The sequence below is a fragment of the Montipora capricornis genome, chromosome 10, assembly GCF_036669925.1.
Source record: "Montipora capricornis isolate CH-2021 chromosome 10, ASM3666992v2, whole genome shotgun sequence".
NCBI lineage: Eukaryota > Metazoa > Cnidaria > Anthozoa > Scleractinia > Acroporidae > Montipora > Montipora capricornis.
Genome location: NC_090892.1, coordinates 22,682,447 through 22,697,665, shown reverse-complemented (window position 1 = coordinate 22,697,665; position 15,219 = coordinate 22,682,447). Strand labels below are relative to the sequence as shown.

Sequence of the window (15,219 nt, the reverse complement as noted above, 5' to 3'; positions counted from 1 at the left end):
AAGCGGTTAATTTGGGATCGGTAAATCAATTGCAGATGATAGTTTAAAGAAGAAAGAAGTCTACAAGACCGAGTAAAGAAAAAATAGCAACCCCAGCAAGAAGCGTTCCAAAAACTTCTGAAATTTTATAAACTGAACAAACTTGTGTGTCAGTGGTTTTGCCACGCATGGGCCAAGAACATAACAATTTCAGGTCCAATTATCCACTTACTACTTAAAAGCAAGACCTAGACGCTATCAACTGGATAGCCATGGCAGGGTCTGAGACAGCACCATCAACACTTACAAAGTGTTTCAAAATCACTGGCTTTCCTGTGACTGACAAACAAGAAGATGAAGATGACACTCAAATGTCACATCTTGCTCAACAGTTGAGAGTAGATCAGTCAATCTTGCAAAATATTGACATTGAACCGCCAACAGAAGAAAGCACTGAGAACTGGAAAAGAAAACTAATATCAAGCTTTGTTGAACCGATAGCTGAAGAGTCAGATGAACAGTTTGTCCACAGTGATGAGGAGAAACATGTTGTTGTTCCTGGCAGTAACCTTTCCAGGCCTCAACATAAACACTCACCCGTTTCCCATTGGAGAGTATATTTAACACTTGGAAGGTAAAAAAACAGAAATGAACCAGAATATTCACCCAATTTGGAAAGTATATTTTTCACTATGACAGAAAACCTTCTTCTTTTTAAAGGCCTTAAGCCAAATGTACATGTACAGTATGTAATAAAATGAGCAAGCAACCCCTAAACATTGAGTGATTAGCAAACATTTGCCACAATCACCTTGTTTTCCACCATATCGAAGAGCTCTTGTCTCAGAAAGTCTGAGTACAACAATCACACAAAAAAATCACACGTGCAAACTGAATGCACCATATCGGATTTGTGCTTCTGGGTAAGATCAAATAACACACTGACAGTACCAAGAAACATTTTTATTTCTGCGGTAAGCAACTTTAATAGTGTAATCTATTTTGGAAAGTGAGATTCTGAGATGGAAAGCAAATTTTGAAACCTACAGTACTCTCCAAAGTGAAAAGTGGTGTCAAAAGTTAGTGTCAAGCCCTGCTTTTACATAAAGTGTGTGATATGCTTATTAAGTTAAGAAATTTTTTAGTTCACAAAGATGAGAATTATCTCCAACTGGTTTTAGAGCTGAAAAGTTGAACAACATTGTAATTAGATGCAGTTAACATTAGATTCCTTTTTCCAAAAGCATCTTGGAAATTTATACTGAGAATCTTGAACATTCCATGTTTAACCCATTGACACCCAAGGATTCCCCATTGACGAGTAAAATCGTCTGGCATTAGACGGAGTAAAATATTCTGGCGTTAGACAGAGTAAAATATTAAGGCTGGCCAGTTTAGGCCAGTTTGGGTGTTAAAGGGTTAAATTTATTATAATTTAAAAGCAGCAATCATATTACCTTGCGTGTAACCCTGAATTTTTTTGTAAATTAAATAAAATGAGGCTGAAAAGCTTTCTTGTGATCCATGTTGTTTGTTCCTTTACTGATGTGCTTTATTATGTACCATGTGCTGGTACTTACAGTCAGACAATACAATATGCGGCACAAAATTGCCTTACGGGTAATACCTCAGTACACCGGACATCCCTCTAAACCAAGCCGAGGGTGTCTGGTTTAGAGGGGTTCCAATGTATATAAGCATGTTGAGAGAGCATAATCAGGATTTGAGGAGGGAAAGTGTAACCTATGTACTACACCAACCAAGCATAACTGAAACAAGTAGTAAACATCTTTCTGTCGGTCAAAGCGAGCCCTCTTCCTTCCCTGTTCTGCCCAACGATATAATTCAAAAATTTCACCACAATAACAAAGCAGGTTTATTGACCAATCATGAATAGGCAATGCATCTTACCATTGTCCTCCAACACGATATTCCACTAGCTCATCTTCAAAGTATTTATTCTCCAGGTGTTTAGAGCATTTTTCTCCAAGAGCTTGTAATCCTTCTGAACCTGCAGTAATTTAATTACACAAGGTAAAGAAAGATTTGACCATTACTGGTCAATTTTTAAAAATCAAATAAACCCAACCCCTGCATCTTTCATTATCAAGATAGTTAGATCTTTGGCCATTGTTAAAACCAAGAACGGGCCGGACCGGATTGGATCAGATTGGATCGGAACGACGAAAGGTAATGCCTTGGCCTGGATGCGTTCATATCTCTCAAATCAGTTCAAATACGTCAGAGTCGCGAATGATTGTTTATCTAAGCACAAGCTGGCATGTGGTGTCAGATGCCATCAAGCATCAAAGCATGAGGTTTCACTTCTATGCCAATGACACCCAGACATACATGTCAATCAACCATGCAGATGCAGTCCAAATCATTAATTGAGAGGAGCATTCAAGATGTCCAGCAATGGATGGTTGTGAACAAGCTTAAGCTCAATGGGGAATTAAGACGGAGCTCATTGTCCTCACTGCTTTCAACCGTCCTCCATTATCATTGGTATTTCTTGTATTATTATCAGAAACATCATCAACCTGGGTTTTGTCTAAATTGTTCATAATCCCACAGGATCAAAAAGATTTTGTCACAACTTCTTCAGGGATCTCTCTCCATGCTCTTAACACCCACTTAATGAAATCATACTTAGCAGAGTTGTTTGGCTTAAAATATAGGAATCCCATCACTATCATTTCTGTAGAAGTTAATTCTAACTATTGTCTCAACTGGATACAGAACCCATGTTTTCAGAATGCGCCCGCTTACTCACAAAGAATTATGGGTCATTCACAACTTGTCTCACATGTTATGAGAACTGTTTCAGCGTGTATGATTGACTTAAGCCATATTTACAAACTTGCAAATATGATCCAATTTATAAAAATTTAATATTGACATGTACCATATGCATAGTACAGGATGCGCAGTGTGCAATACTGAGCAATGACCTTAAATTTGTTTTCCATGTGCAATCAACAAGCTGCAGTTGCTATGATTACACATAACAATTTATCGCTGATGAGAGCAATCAAAAAAGAAACCATTCTTAAATTAATTGTTGGTACGTTTGGTCTCAAAATAGTACTGACGCCGGAGGGCCCGATACCTCGCAAGATTGTATCAATTAAAATTAACATTTGAAAAGTTAACAATAATATGTGGAAGGAATGCTTGCTTCTCTATGGGTCACCATCACCGGCAAACATACAAGAAACTGAAATGAAACCTAGAAAACAGAAATGGTTTAGTGATGGTTTGCCACACAAAATAACTGGTCTTGAAATGACAATGTCGAAATACAAAAGGTTATTAGTGTTCTTTTCTGAAGCGGTTTAGTCAAAATTGAAATGGTTTACTAGATTGTTTTGAAATAGTTGAGACACTGATGTTAAAACGGAACAGACTAATTCAAATTGGTTTATTCAACTGAGAATCCATCCGTCGACGAAATGTGAAATGATCAGCTCTGACAACAAATGATCTTGTGCCCCATAGCAGAATGGTTTACTCAAAGAAGGCACGATTCAGCTAATTGACAAATGACTTAACTCACCGACAAATGGTTCAAACAAGTGTCAAATGGTTTAAGACAGGGGCAATCGATTCAGTGCAAAGTCAAATGGACAAGACAAGACTAAAATGGTTTAGTTAAAGAAGGAACGGTGCAACTAGTCTAGTCAACGATGTTTTCAAGAGCAGGGCTAAATATAACTGATTAATGATGTCCACAGCATGAAGATAAACAAAATAAGGTCCTATGTCCCAGTTCAGAGTTGTCTTCTCGATAGCTTTACTCTGTTTTTTCTACATGAAATGGAAACTGTGTCAAAGTGGGAATTCGTAAAGATTGTAGTCTCTTTCGCAGCCGTCTTTCGGGATGTCACACAACGAGCTTTGCATGACATAATATATACGTGACTAACTAAAAAGACTCCATATATACATGACTGACTAAAAAGAAGGGGCCTTAAGGTAATTCCCTTGAAAATGACATCCTATTTAGATTTTTGTCAAACTTGGCACAATAATATTCTTGATATTTATACACAGGACACTAGTAAAAGGCAATAAGAAGATGGTGTCACCGTGCTTGTTTTCCCACTGCATGCCCTTTATGCTTAGTACAACAAAAAAAGCAAGGTGACACAAACACCAACCCGGTGTGGCCAGCACATCACACATGCACACAACCATTTCACCTGGTCAATTAGCAGCCATGGACAGCTGTTTCGGCCTTGATGGGCCTCACCAGCATGGCGTAGCTAACGTATTAGGCGGGTGTCTTAGACACCGCTTTAAGTGGTAGCTCCACACAACAAATGTGGTGAGCTGGGTTGGGAACAGCACAGCCGTTCTCCCAGCGCAAGCGTGTGGGAAGGTGGATCACCAAAAGAGACCAGTGTGTCACGTAATTTTTAAGTACAAGCTTTTTTTGTTGTACTTAGAATAAAGGGCATGCAGCGCGAAAGCAAGCACTGTGACACCATCTTTTTATTCCCATTTTTAGTGTCCTGTGAATGAATATCAATTGTGCCAAGTTTGAAAAAAAAATCTGGATAGTACGTCAGTTTCAAGTGAGTTACCTTAAGGACCCTTCTTTTAAGTCAGTCATGTAGTCAATGGCCAGGATGTCACGCAAAGCTCATTGTGTGACATCCCGAAAGACGACTGCGAAGGAGACCACATTCTTTACGAAACCCCACTTCGACACCGTTTCCATTTCACGTACGAAAACAGAGTAAAGCTATAGAGAAGACAACTCTGAACTGGGACATAGCACTTTATCTTGTTTATCTTCATGCTGTGGACATCATTAATCAGTTACATTTAGCCCTTAGTTGTAAACATTTAGCGCTGCTCTCAAAAAACAAAAAGAATACTTCATCCAAAAAGAAGGAAGACAAAAAAGCCTGTCAGGTTTGTGCCAAGTTTTATCGGGCTCACGACTGATCAATACAGTCTTGACTTGTTCATTTGACCTTGCACTGAATCACTTGCCCGGCTATTAAACTACTTGACACTTCATTAAACCATTTGCTGGTGAGTTAAGTCGTCTGTCGATTACTTCAACCGTTCGTTCTTTAACTAAACCATTTCAGTCTTGTCTTGTCCATTTGGCTTTGCACTGAATCGATTGCCCCTCTCTTAAACCATTTGACACTTGATTCAACCATTTGCCAGTGAGTTAAGTCATTTGTCAATTACCTGAATCGTGCCTTCCTTGAGTAAACCATAATGATTGTGATACAGGGCACAAGATCATTTGTTGTCACACCTGATCATTTCATATTTCGTCGACGGATGGATTCTCAGTTGAATGAACCAATAATTTGAACTTGTCTGTTCCATTTTAACATCGTCGTCTGAACTATTTCAAAACAATCTAAACAATAATATTTCAATTTTGACTAAACCACTTATTTCTTTTGGAAAACCATCGCTAAACCATTTCTCTTTTCTCTCTTCCATTTCAATTTCTTGTACGTTTGGTGGTGACGGCCAACCATACTTCTCACCAAAATGCTGATGATAAAACGAAGGCAATCCCACAAGTTTGAATTTCAAGTCTCCAAATAAAAATTATGCATAGTACAGGATGCACAGTGTGCAATACTGAGGAATGACCTTAAATTTGTTTTCCATGTGCAATCAACATGCTGCAGTTGCTATGATTACACATAACAATTTATTGCTGATGAAAGCAATCAAAAAAGAAACCATTCTTAAATTAATTGTTGGTACGTTTGGTCTCAAAATAGTACTGACGCTGGAGGCCCCGATACCTCCCAAGATTGTATCAATTAAAATTAACATTTGACAAGTTAACAATAATATGTGGAAGGAATGCTTGCTTCTCTATCGGTCACCATCACCGGCAAAAATACAAGAAACTGAAATGAAACCTAGAAAACAGAAATGGTTTAGTGATGGTTTGCCACACAAAATAACTGGTCTTGAAATGACAATGTCGAAATACAAAAGATTATTAGTGTTCTTTTGTGAAGCGGTTTAGTCAAAATTGAAATGGTTTACTAGATTGTTTTGAAATGGTTCGGACACTGATGTTAAAACGAAACAGACTAATTCAAATTGGTTTATTCAACTGAGAATCCATCCGTCGACGAAAAGTGAAATGATCAGCTCTGACAACAAATGATCTTGTGCCCCATAGCAGAATGGTTTACTCAAAGAAGGCACGATTCAGCTAATTGACACATGACTTAACTCACCGACAAATGGTTCAAACAAGTGTCAAATGGTTTAAGACAGGGGCAATCGATTCAGTGCAAAGTCAAATGGACAAGACAAGACTAAAATGGTTTAGTTAAAGAAGGAACGGTTCAACTAGTCTAGTCAACGATGTTTTCAAGAGCAGGGCTAAATGTAACTGATTAATGATGTCCACAGCATGAAGATAAACAAAATAAGGTCCTATGTCCCAGTTCAGAGTTGTCTTCTCGATAGCTTTACTCTGTTTTTTCTACACGAAATGGAAACTGTGTCAAAGTGGGAATTCGCAAAGATCGTAGTCTCTTTCGCAGCCGTCTTTCGGGATGTCACACAACGAGCTTTGCATGACATAATATATATGTGACTGACTAAAAAGACTACATATATACATGACTGACTAAAAAGAAGGGGCCTTAAGGTAATTCCCTTGAAAATGACATACTATTTAGATTTTTGTCAAAGTTGGCACAATTGATATTTATACACAGGACACTAGTAAAAGGCAATAAGAAGATGGTGTCACCGTGCTTGTTTTCCCACTGCATGCCCTTTATGCTTAGAACAACAAAAAAAGCAAGGTGACACAAACACCAACCCGGTGTGGCCAGCACATCACGCATGCACACAACCATTTCACCTGGTCAATTAGCAGCCATGGACAGCTGTTTCGGCCTTGATGGGCCTCACCAGCATGGCGTAGCTAACGTATTAGGCGGGTGTCTTAGACACCGCTTTAAGTGGTAGCTCCACACAACATTTGTGGTGAGCTGGGTTGGGAACAGCACAGCCGTTCTCCCAGCGCAAGCGTGTGGGAAGGTGGATCACCAAAAGAGACCAGTGTGTCACATAATTTTTAAGTACAAGCTTTTTTTGTTGTACTTAGAATAAAGGGCATGCAGCGCGAAAGCAAGCACTGTGACACCATCTTTTTATTCCCATTTTTAGTGTCCTGTGAATGAATATCATTTGTGCCAAGTTTGAAAAAAAAATCTGGATAGTACGTCAGTTTCAAGTGAGTTACCTTAAGGACCCTTCTTTTAAGTCAGTCATGTAGTCAATGGCCAGGATGTCACGCAAAGCTCATTGTGTGACATCCCGAAAGACGACTGCGAAGGAGACCACATTCTTTACGAAACCCCACTTCGACACCGTTTCCATTTCACGTACGAAAACAGAGTAAAGCTATAGAGAAGACAACTCTGAACTGGGACATAGCACTTTATCTTGTTTATCTTCATGCTGTGGACATCATTAATCAGTTACATTTAGCCCTTAGTTGTAAACATTTAGCGCTGCTCTCAAAAAACAAAAAGAATACTTCATCCAAAAAGAAGGAAGACAAAAAAGCCTGTCAGGTTTGTGCCAAGTTTTATCGGGCTCACGACTGATCAATCCAGTCTTGACTTGTCCATTTGACCTTGCACTGAATCACTTGCCCGGCTATTAAACTACTTGACACTTCATTAACCCATTTGCTGGTGAGTTAAGTCGTCTGTCGATTACTTCAACCGTTCGTTCTTTAACTAAACCATTTCAGTCTTGTCTTGTCCATTTGGCTTTGCACTGAATCGATTGCCCCTCTCTTAAACCATTTGACACTTGATTCAACCATTTGCCAGTGAGTTAAGTCATTTGTCAATTACCTGAATCGTGCCTTCCTTGAGTAAACCATAATGATTGTGATACAGGGCACAAGATCATTTGTTGTCACACCTGATCATTTCATATTTCGTCGACGGATGGATTCTCAGTTGAATGAACCAATAATTTGAACTTGTCTGTTCCATTTTAACATCGTCGTCTGAACTATTTCAAAACAATCTAAACAATAATATTTCAATTTTGACTAAACCACTTATTTCTTTTGGAAAACCATCGCTAAACCATTTCTCTTTTCTCTCTTCCATTTCAATTTCTTGTATGTTTGGTGGTGACGGCCAACCATACTTCTCACCAAAATGCTGATGATAAAACGAAGGCAATCCCACAAGTTTGAATTTCAAGTCTCCAAATAAAAATTATGCATAGTACAGGATGCACAGTGTGCAATACTGAGGAATGACCTTAAATTTGTTTTCCATGTGCAATCAACATGCTGCAGTTGCTATGATTACACATAACAATTTATTGCTGATGAAAGCAATCAAAAAAGAAACCATTCTTAAATTAATTGTTGGTACGTTTGATCTCAAAATAGTACTGACGCTGGAGGCCCCGATACCTCCCAAGATTGTATCAATTAAAATTAACATTTGACAAGTTAACAATAATATGTGGAAGGAATGCTTGCTTCTCTATCGGTCACCATCACCGGCAAAAATACAAGAAACTGAAATGAAACCTAGAAAACAGAAATGGTTTAGTGATGGTTTGCCACACAAAATAACTGGTCTTGAAATGACAATGTCGAAATACAAAAGGTTATTAGTGTTCTTTTGTGAAGCGGTTTAGTCAAAATTGAAATGGTTTACTAGATTGTTTTGAAATGGTTCGGACACTGATGTTAAAACGAAACAGACTAATTCAAATTGGTTTATTCAACTGAGAGTCCATCCGTCGACGAAAAGTGAAATGATCAGCTCTGACAACAAATGATCTTGTGCCCCATAGCAGAATGGTTTACTCAAAGAAGGCACGATTCAGCTAATTGACAAATGACTTAACTCACCGACAAATGGTTCAAACAAGTGTCAAATGGTTTAAGACAGGGGCAATCGATTCAGTGCAAAGTCAAATGGACAAGACAAGACTAAAATGGTTTAGTTAAAGAAGGAACGGTTCAACTAGTCTAGTCGACGATGTTTTCAAGAGCAGGGCTAAATGTAACTGATTAATGATGTCCACAGCATGAAGATAAACAAAATAAGGTCCTATGTCCCAGTTCAGAGTTGTCTTCTCGATAGCTTTACTCTGTTTTTTCTACACGAAATGGAAACTGTGTCAAAGTGGGAATTCGGAAAGATCGTAGTCTCTTTCGCAGCCGTCTTTCGGGATGTCACACAACGAGCTTTGCATGACATAATATATATGTGACTGACTAAAAAGACTACATATATACATGACTGACTAAAAAGAAGGGGCCTTAAGGTAATTCCCTTGAAAATGACATACTATTTAGATTTTTGTCAAAGTTGGCACAATTGATATTTATACACAGGACACTAGTAAAAGGCAATAAGAAGATGGTGTCACCGTGCTTGTTTTCCCACTGCATGCCCTTTATGCTTAGAACAACAAAAAAAGCAAGGTGACACAAACACCAACCCGGTGTGGCCAGCACATCACGCATGCACACAACCATTTCACCTGGTCAATTAGCAGCCATGGACAGCTGTTTCGGCCTTGATGGGCCTCACCAGCATGGCGTAGCTAACGTATTAGGCGGGTGTCTTAGACACCGCTTTAAGTGGTAGCTCCACACAACAAATGTGGTGAGCTGGGTTGGGAACAGCACAGCCGTTCTCCCAGCGCAAGCGTGTGGGAAGGTGGATCACCAAAAGAGACCAGTGTGTCACGTAATTTTTAAGTACAAGCTTTTTTTGTTGTGCTTAGAATAAAGGGCATGCAGCGCGAAAGCAAGCACTGTGACACCATCTTTTTATTCCCATTTTTAGTGTCCTGTGAATGAATATCAATTGTGCCAAGTTTGAAAAAAATCTGGATAGTACGTCATTTTCAAGGGAGTTACCTTATGGACCCTTCTTTTTAGTCAGTCATGTAGTCAATGGCCAGGATGTCACGCAAAGCTCATTGTGTGACATCCCGAAAGACGACTGCGAAGGAGACCACATTCTTTACGAAACCCCACTTCGACACCGTTTCCATTTCACGTACGAAAACAGAGTAAAGCTATAGAGAAGACAACTCTGAACTGGGACATAGCACTTTATCTTGTTTATCTTCATGCTGTGGACATCATTAATCAGTTACATTTAGCCCTTAGTTGTAAACATTTAGCGCTGCTCTCCAAAAACAAAAAAAATACTTCATCCAAAAAGAAGGAAGACAAAAAAGCCTGTCAGGTTTGTGCCAAGTTTTATCGGGCTCACGACTGATCAATCCAGTCTTGACTTGTCCATTTGACCTTGTACTGAATCACTTGCCCGGCTATTAAACTACTTGACACTTCATTAAACCATTTGCTGGTGAGTTAAGTGGTCTGTCGATTACTTCAACCGTTCGTTCTTTAACTAAACCATTTCAGTCTTGTCTTGTCCATTTGGCTTTGCACTGAATCGATTGCCCCTCTCTTAAACCATTTGACACTTGATTCAACCATTTGCCAGTGAGTTAAGTCATTTGTCAATTACCTGAATCGTGCCTTCCTTGAGTAAACCATAATGATTGTGATACAGGGCACAAGATCATTTGTTGTCACACCTGATCATTTCATATTTCGTCGACGGATGGATTCTCAGTTGAATGAACCAATAATTTGAACTTGTCTGTTCCATTTTAACATCGTCGTCTGAACTATTTCAAAACAATCTAAACAATAATATTTCAATTTTGACTAAACCACTTATTTCTTTTGGAAAACCATCGCTAAACCATTTCTCTTTTCTCTCTTCCATTTCAATTTCTTGTACGTTTGGTGGTGACGGCCAACCATACTTCTCACCAAAATGCTGATGATAAAACGAAGGCAATCCCACAAGGTTGAATTTCAAGTCTCCAAATAAAAATTATGCATAGTACAGAATGCACAGTGTGCAATACTGAGGAATGACCTTAAATTTGTTTTCCATGTGCAATCAACATGCTGCAGTTGCTATGATTACACATAACAATTTATTGCTGATGAAAGCAATCAAAAAAGAAACCATTCTTAAATTAATTGTTGGTACGTTTGGTCTCAAAATAGTACTGACGCTGGAGGCCCCGATACCTCCCAAGATTGTATCAATTAAAATTAACATTTGACAAGTTAACAATGATATGTGGAAGGAATGCTTGCTTCTCTATCGGTCACCATCACCGGCAAAAATACAAGAAACTGAAATGAAACCTAGAAAACAGAAATGGTTTAGTGATGGTTTCCCTCACGAAATCACTGGTCTTGAAATGACAATGTCGAAATACAAAAGGTGATTACTGTTCTTTTGTGAAGCAGTTTAGTCAAAATTGAAATGGTTTACTAGATTGTTTTGAAATGGTTCAGACACTGAGTTTAAAACGGAAGAGACTAATTCAAATTGGTTTATTCAACTGAGAATCCATCCGTCGACGAAATGTGAAATGATTAGCTCTGACAACAAATGATCTTGTGCCCCATAGCAGAATGGTTTACTCAAAGAAGGCACGATTCAGCTAATTGACAAATGACTTAACTCACCGACAAATGGTTCAAACAAGTGTCGAATGGTTTAAGAAACAGGCAATCCATTTACTGCAAAGTCAAATGGACAAGACAAGACTAACATGGTTTAGTTAAAGAAGAAAAGGTTCAACTAGTCTAGTCAACGATGTTTTTCAAGAGCAGGGCTAAATGTAACTAAAGGCTAAATGTAACTGATTAATGATGTCCACAGCATGAAGATAAACAAAATAAGGTCCTATGTCCCAGTTCAGAGTTGTCTTCTCGATAGCTTTACTCTGTTTTTTCTACATGAAATGGAAACTGTGTCAAAGTGGGAATTCCTAAAGAACCTAGTCCCTTTCGCAGCCGTCTTTCGGGATGTCACACAACGACCTTTGCATGACATAACATATACGTGACTGACTAAAAAGACCACATATATACACGACTGACTAAAAGAAGGGGCCTTAAGGTAAATCCCTTGAAAATGACATACTATTTAGATTTTTGTCAAAGTTGGCACAATTGATATTCATACACAGGACACTAGTAAAAGGCAATAAGAAGATGGTGTCACCGTGCTTGTTTTCCCACTGCATGCCCTTTATGCTTAGTACAACAAAAAAAGCAAGGTGACACAAACACCAACCCGGTGTGGCCAGCACATCACGCATGCACACAACCATTTCACCTGGTCAATTAGCAGCCATGGACAGCTGTTTCGGCCTTGATGGGCCTCACCAGCATGGCGTAGCTAACGTATTAGGCGGGTGTCTTAGACACCGCTTTAAGTGGTAGCTCCACACAACATTTGTGGTGAGCTGGGTTGGGAACAGCACAGCCGTTCTCCCAGCGCAAGCGTGTGGGAAGGTGGATCACCAAAAGAGACCAGTGTGTCACGTAATTTTTAAGTACAAGCTTTTTTTGTTTTACTTAGAATAAAGGGCATGCAGCGCGAAAGCAAGCACTGTGACACCATCTTTTTATTCCCATTTTTAGTGTCCTGTGAATGAATATCAATTGTGCCAAGTTTGAAAAAAATCTGGATAGTACGTCATTTTCAAGGGAGTTACCTTAAGGACCCTTCTTTTTAGTCAGTCATGTAGTCAATGGCCAGGATGTCACGCAAAGCTCATTGTGTGACATCCCGAAAGACGGTTGCGAAAGAGACTACGATCTTTACGAATTCCCACTTTGACAGAGTTTCCATTTCATGTAGAAAAAACAGAGTAAAGCTATGGAGAAGACGACTCTGAACTGGGACATAGCACTTTATCTTGTTTATCTTCATGCTGTGGACATCATTAATCAAATACATTTAGCCCTTAGTTGTAAACATTTAGCGCTGCTCTCAAAAAACAAAAAGAATACTTCATCCAAAAAGAAGGAAAACAAAAAAGCCTGTCAGGTTTGTGCCAAGTTTTATCGGGCTCACGACTGATCAATCCAGTCTTGACTTGTCAGGGCGCGACGAAAGTGCTGTCCGATAGCCCGGGGCTAGTGGAATGACTTGTCGGGCTAGCACTTTCTTATCGTAGCTTGCCCGACGGGCAAGCACCGTTGGTTCCTCTTTTCTGATGATAAATTGAGCTTTTATGCCAAGAAGTGTGTAGCAGAAAGCTCCGGAGAGAAAATGATAACGTTATGAGGCCAAATTAACGTAGCGTGACAACGTTTTGCGCCACATTTTAGTTGCGTCTGTAAATAACGTCATGACTTTTTCTTCTTATCACATAAGCAACCGAAATATAATTATTTGCCGACTGACAGCGTGCAGTGCGAGACAATCAGTCTAATTAAATTCCAGCCAAGTCACGCTGCAGTGGATTTTCTCGGAAGTTTCGGTGCGTTTCGTTGGGAAAATCCAAATCCGGATTCTTGTTTCTATTTTAAAGCCGCCAATTCATTGTTAAAACAAAAAAGGCCCACTTCGCGTCAGATTAAAAAACAAGAAAAAACTCGCTTGAAGAAAAGCTAGCAGACCTGGTGCCGTTATCATCCGATAAAAAAATAAAACAAAAACACGCAACTCGAGTAATTTAGAACATGATGTTTTCTCACTTCTGGAAGAGTTTGTCAGCTTGACAAGCTTTGAAGAGAATGTCGACAGACTTCAGATTACACATGATTACAGTGGTAGTTTAATTGACCGATCGCAACGTAACATTCACCAAAATAACTGTGTTGTGATTTCCGTAAATTTATAATATTTTTGACCGTCAACGGGGGTAACTGCAGATGTAAACATTGAAGGAATGAACCCATTTGAATCCAGAGGTTATTTTTCCTTTACTATTTCGCCCATGTTTGAATAAAATGTTACTCTGAAACAATCATTTGCGATTAATAAAAATTTTCTGGTCTTATAAAGCGAAACAATTTTCATACATGTGCGTTCACTGCGTTGATTATATCCAAATTGCATTCTGTAGATATTCAAAATGACTAAAGGCATTCCCAAACTTTCGGCAAATTTGTTGATGTTGTTCATTCGGAGAACCTCGTTCATGTTAGCAGTACAAACAAGGAACTGAAATATTTCCTATAGCTCACTGTTCAACTGTTTTAGTTAATATATTTTATATTATACTAGGCAAACTATGAACTATGAGGTTGAAGTTAAAACGAAAATCACATTCAAGAATCAATTGAAAATACTACGAAGAATTAGTTTATATCTATGCATGCGGTATCATTACTTGTATTTTGCATAATTAAATAAATCTGATTATTCTTTATAAACAATTTAATTTCGGGCTAGCTCCTCAGACCTTCGGGCTAGTAACCTCCAGTAACAGCTTGCCCGAAGGGCAACCTCATCTTTTCATTTTCGTCTCACCCTGCTTGTCCATTTGACCTTGCACTGAATCACTTGCCCGGCTATTAAACTACTTGACACTTCATTAACCCATTTGCTGGTGAGTTAAGTCGTCTGTCGATTACTTCAACCGTTCGTTCTTTAACTAAACCATTTCAGTCTTGTCTTGTCCATTTGGCTTTGCACTGAATCGATTGTCCCTCTCTTAAACCATTTGACACTTGATTCAACCATTTGCCAGTGAGTTAAGTCATTTGTCAATTACCTGAATCGTGCCTTCCTTGAGTAAACCATAATGATTGTGATACAGGGCACAAGATCATTTGTTGTCACATCTGATCATTTCATATTTCGTCGACGGATGGATTCTCAGTTGAATGAACCAATAATTTGAACTTGTCTGTTCCATTTTAACATCGTCGTCTGAACTATTTCAAAACAATCTAAACAATAATATTTCAATTTTGACTAAACCACTTCACAAAACCACTTATTTCTTTTGGAAAACCATCGCTAAACCATTTCTCTTTTCTCTCTTCCATTTCAATTTCTTGTACGTTTGGTGGTGACGGCCAACCATACTTCTCATCAAAATGCTGATGATAAAACGAAGGCAATCCCACAAGTTTGAATTTCAAGTCTCCAAATAAAAATTATGCGTAGTAGTACAGGATGCACAGTGTGCAATACTGAGGAATGACCTTAAATTTGTTTTCCATGTGCAATCAACATGCTGCAGTTGCTATGATTACACATAACAATTTATTGCTGATGAAAGCAATCAAAAAGAAACCATTCTTAAATTAATTGTTGGTACGTTTGGTCTCAAGATAGTACTGACGCTGGAGGCCCCGATACCTCCCAAGATTGTATCAATTAAAATTAA

General features: G+C 38.7%; 1 protein-coding gene across 1 annotated transcript in view; it reads right to left on the bottom strand.

The window, feature by feature from the left end:
- The window catches only part of LOC138020426 (tyrosine-protein kinase BAZ1B-like), a 67,392-nt gene that overhangs the window by 29,829 nt on the left and 22,344 nt on the right, over nucleotides 1–15,219 (bottom strand). Inside the window, exon 3 of the mRNA XM_068867415.1 lies at nucleotides 1,891–1,990. Within this exon, the coding sequence (XP_068723516.1) occupies nucleotides 1,891–1,990 (100 nt within the window). The remainder of the gene's footprint in view (nucleotides 1–1,890; nucleotides 1,991–15,219) is intronic.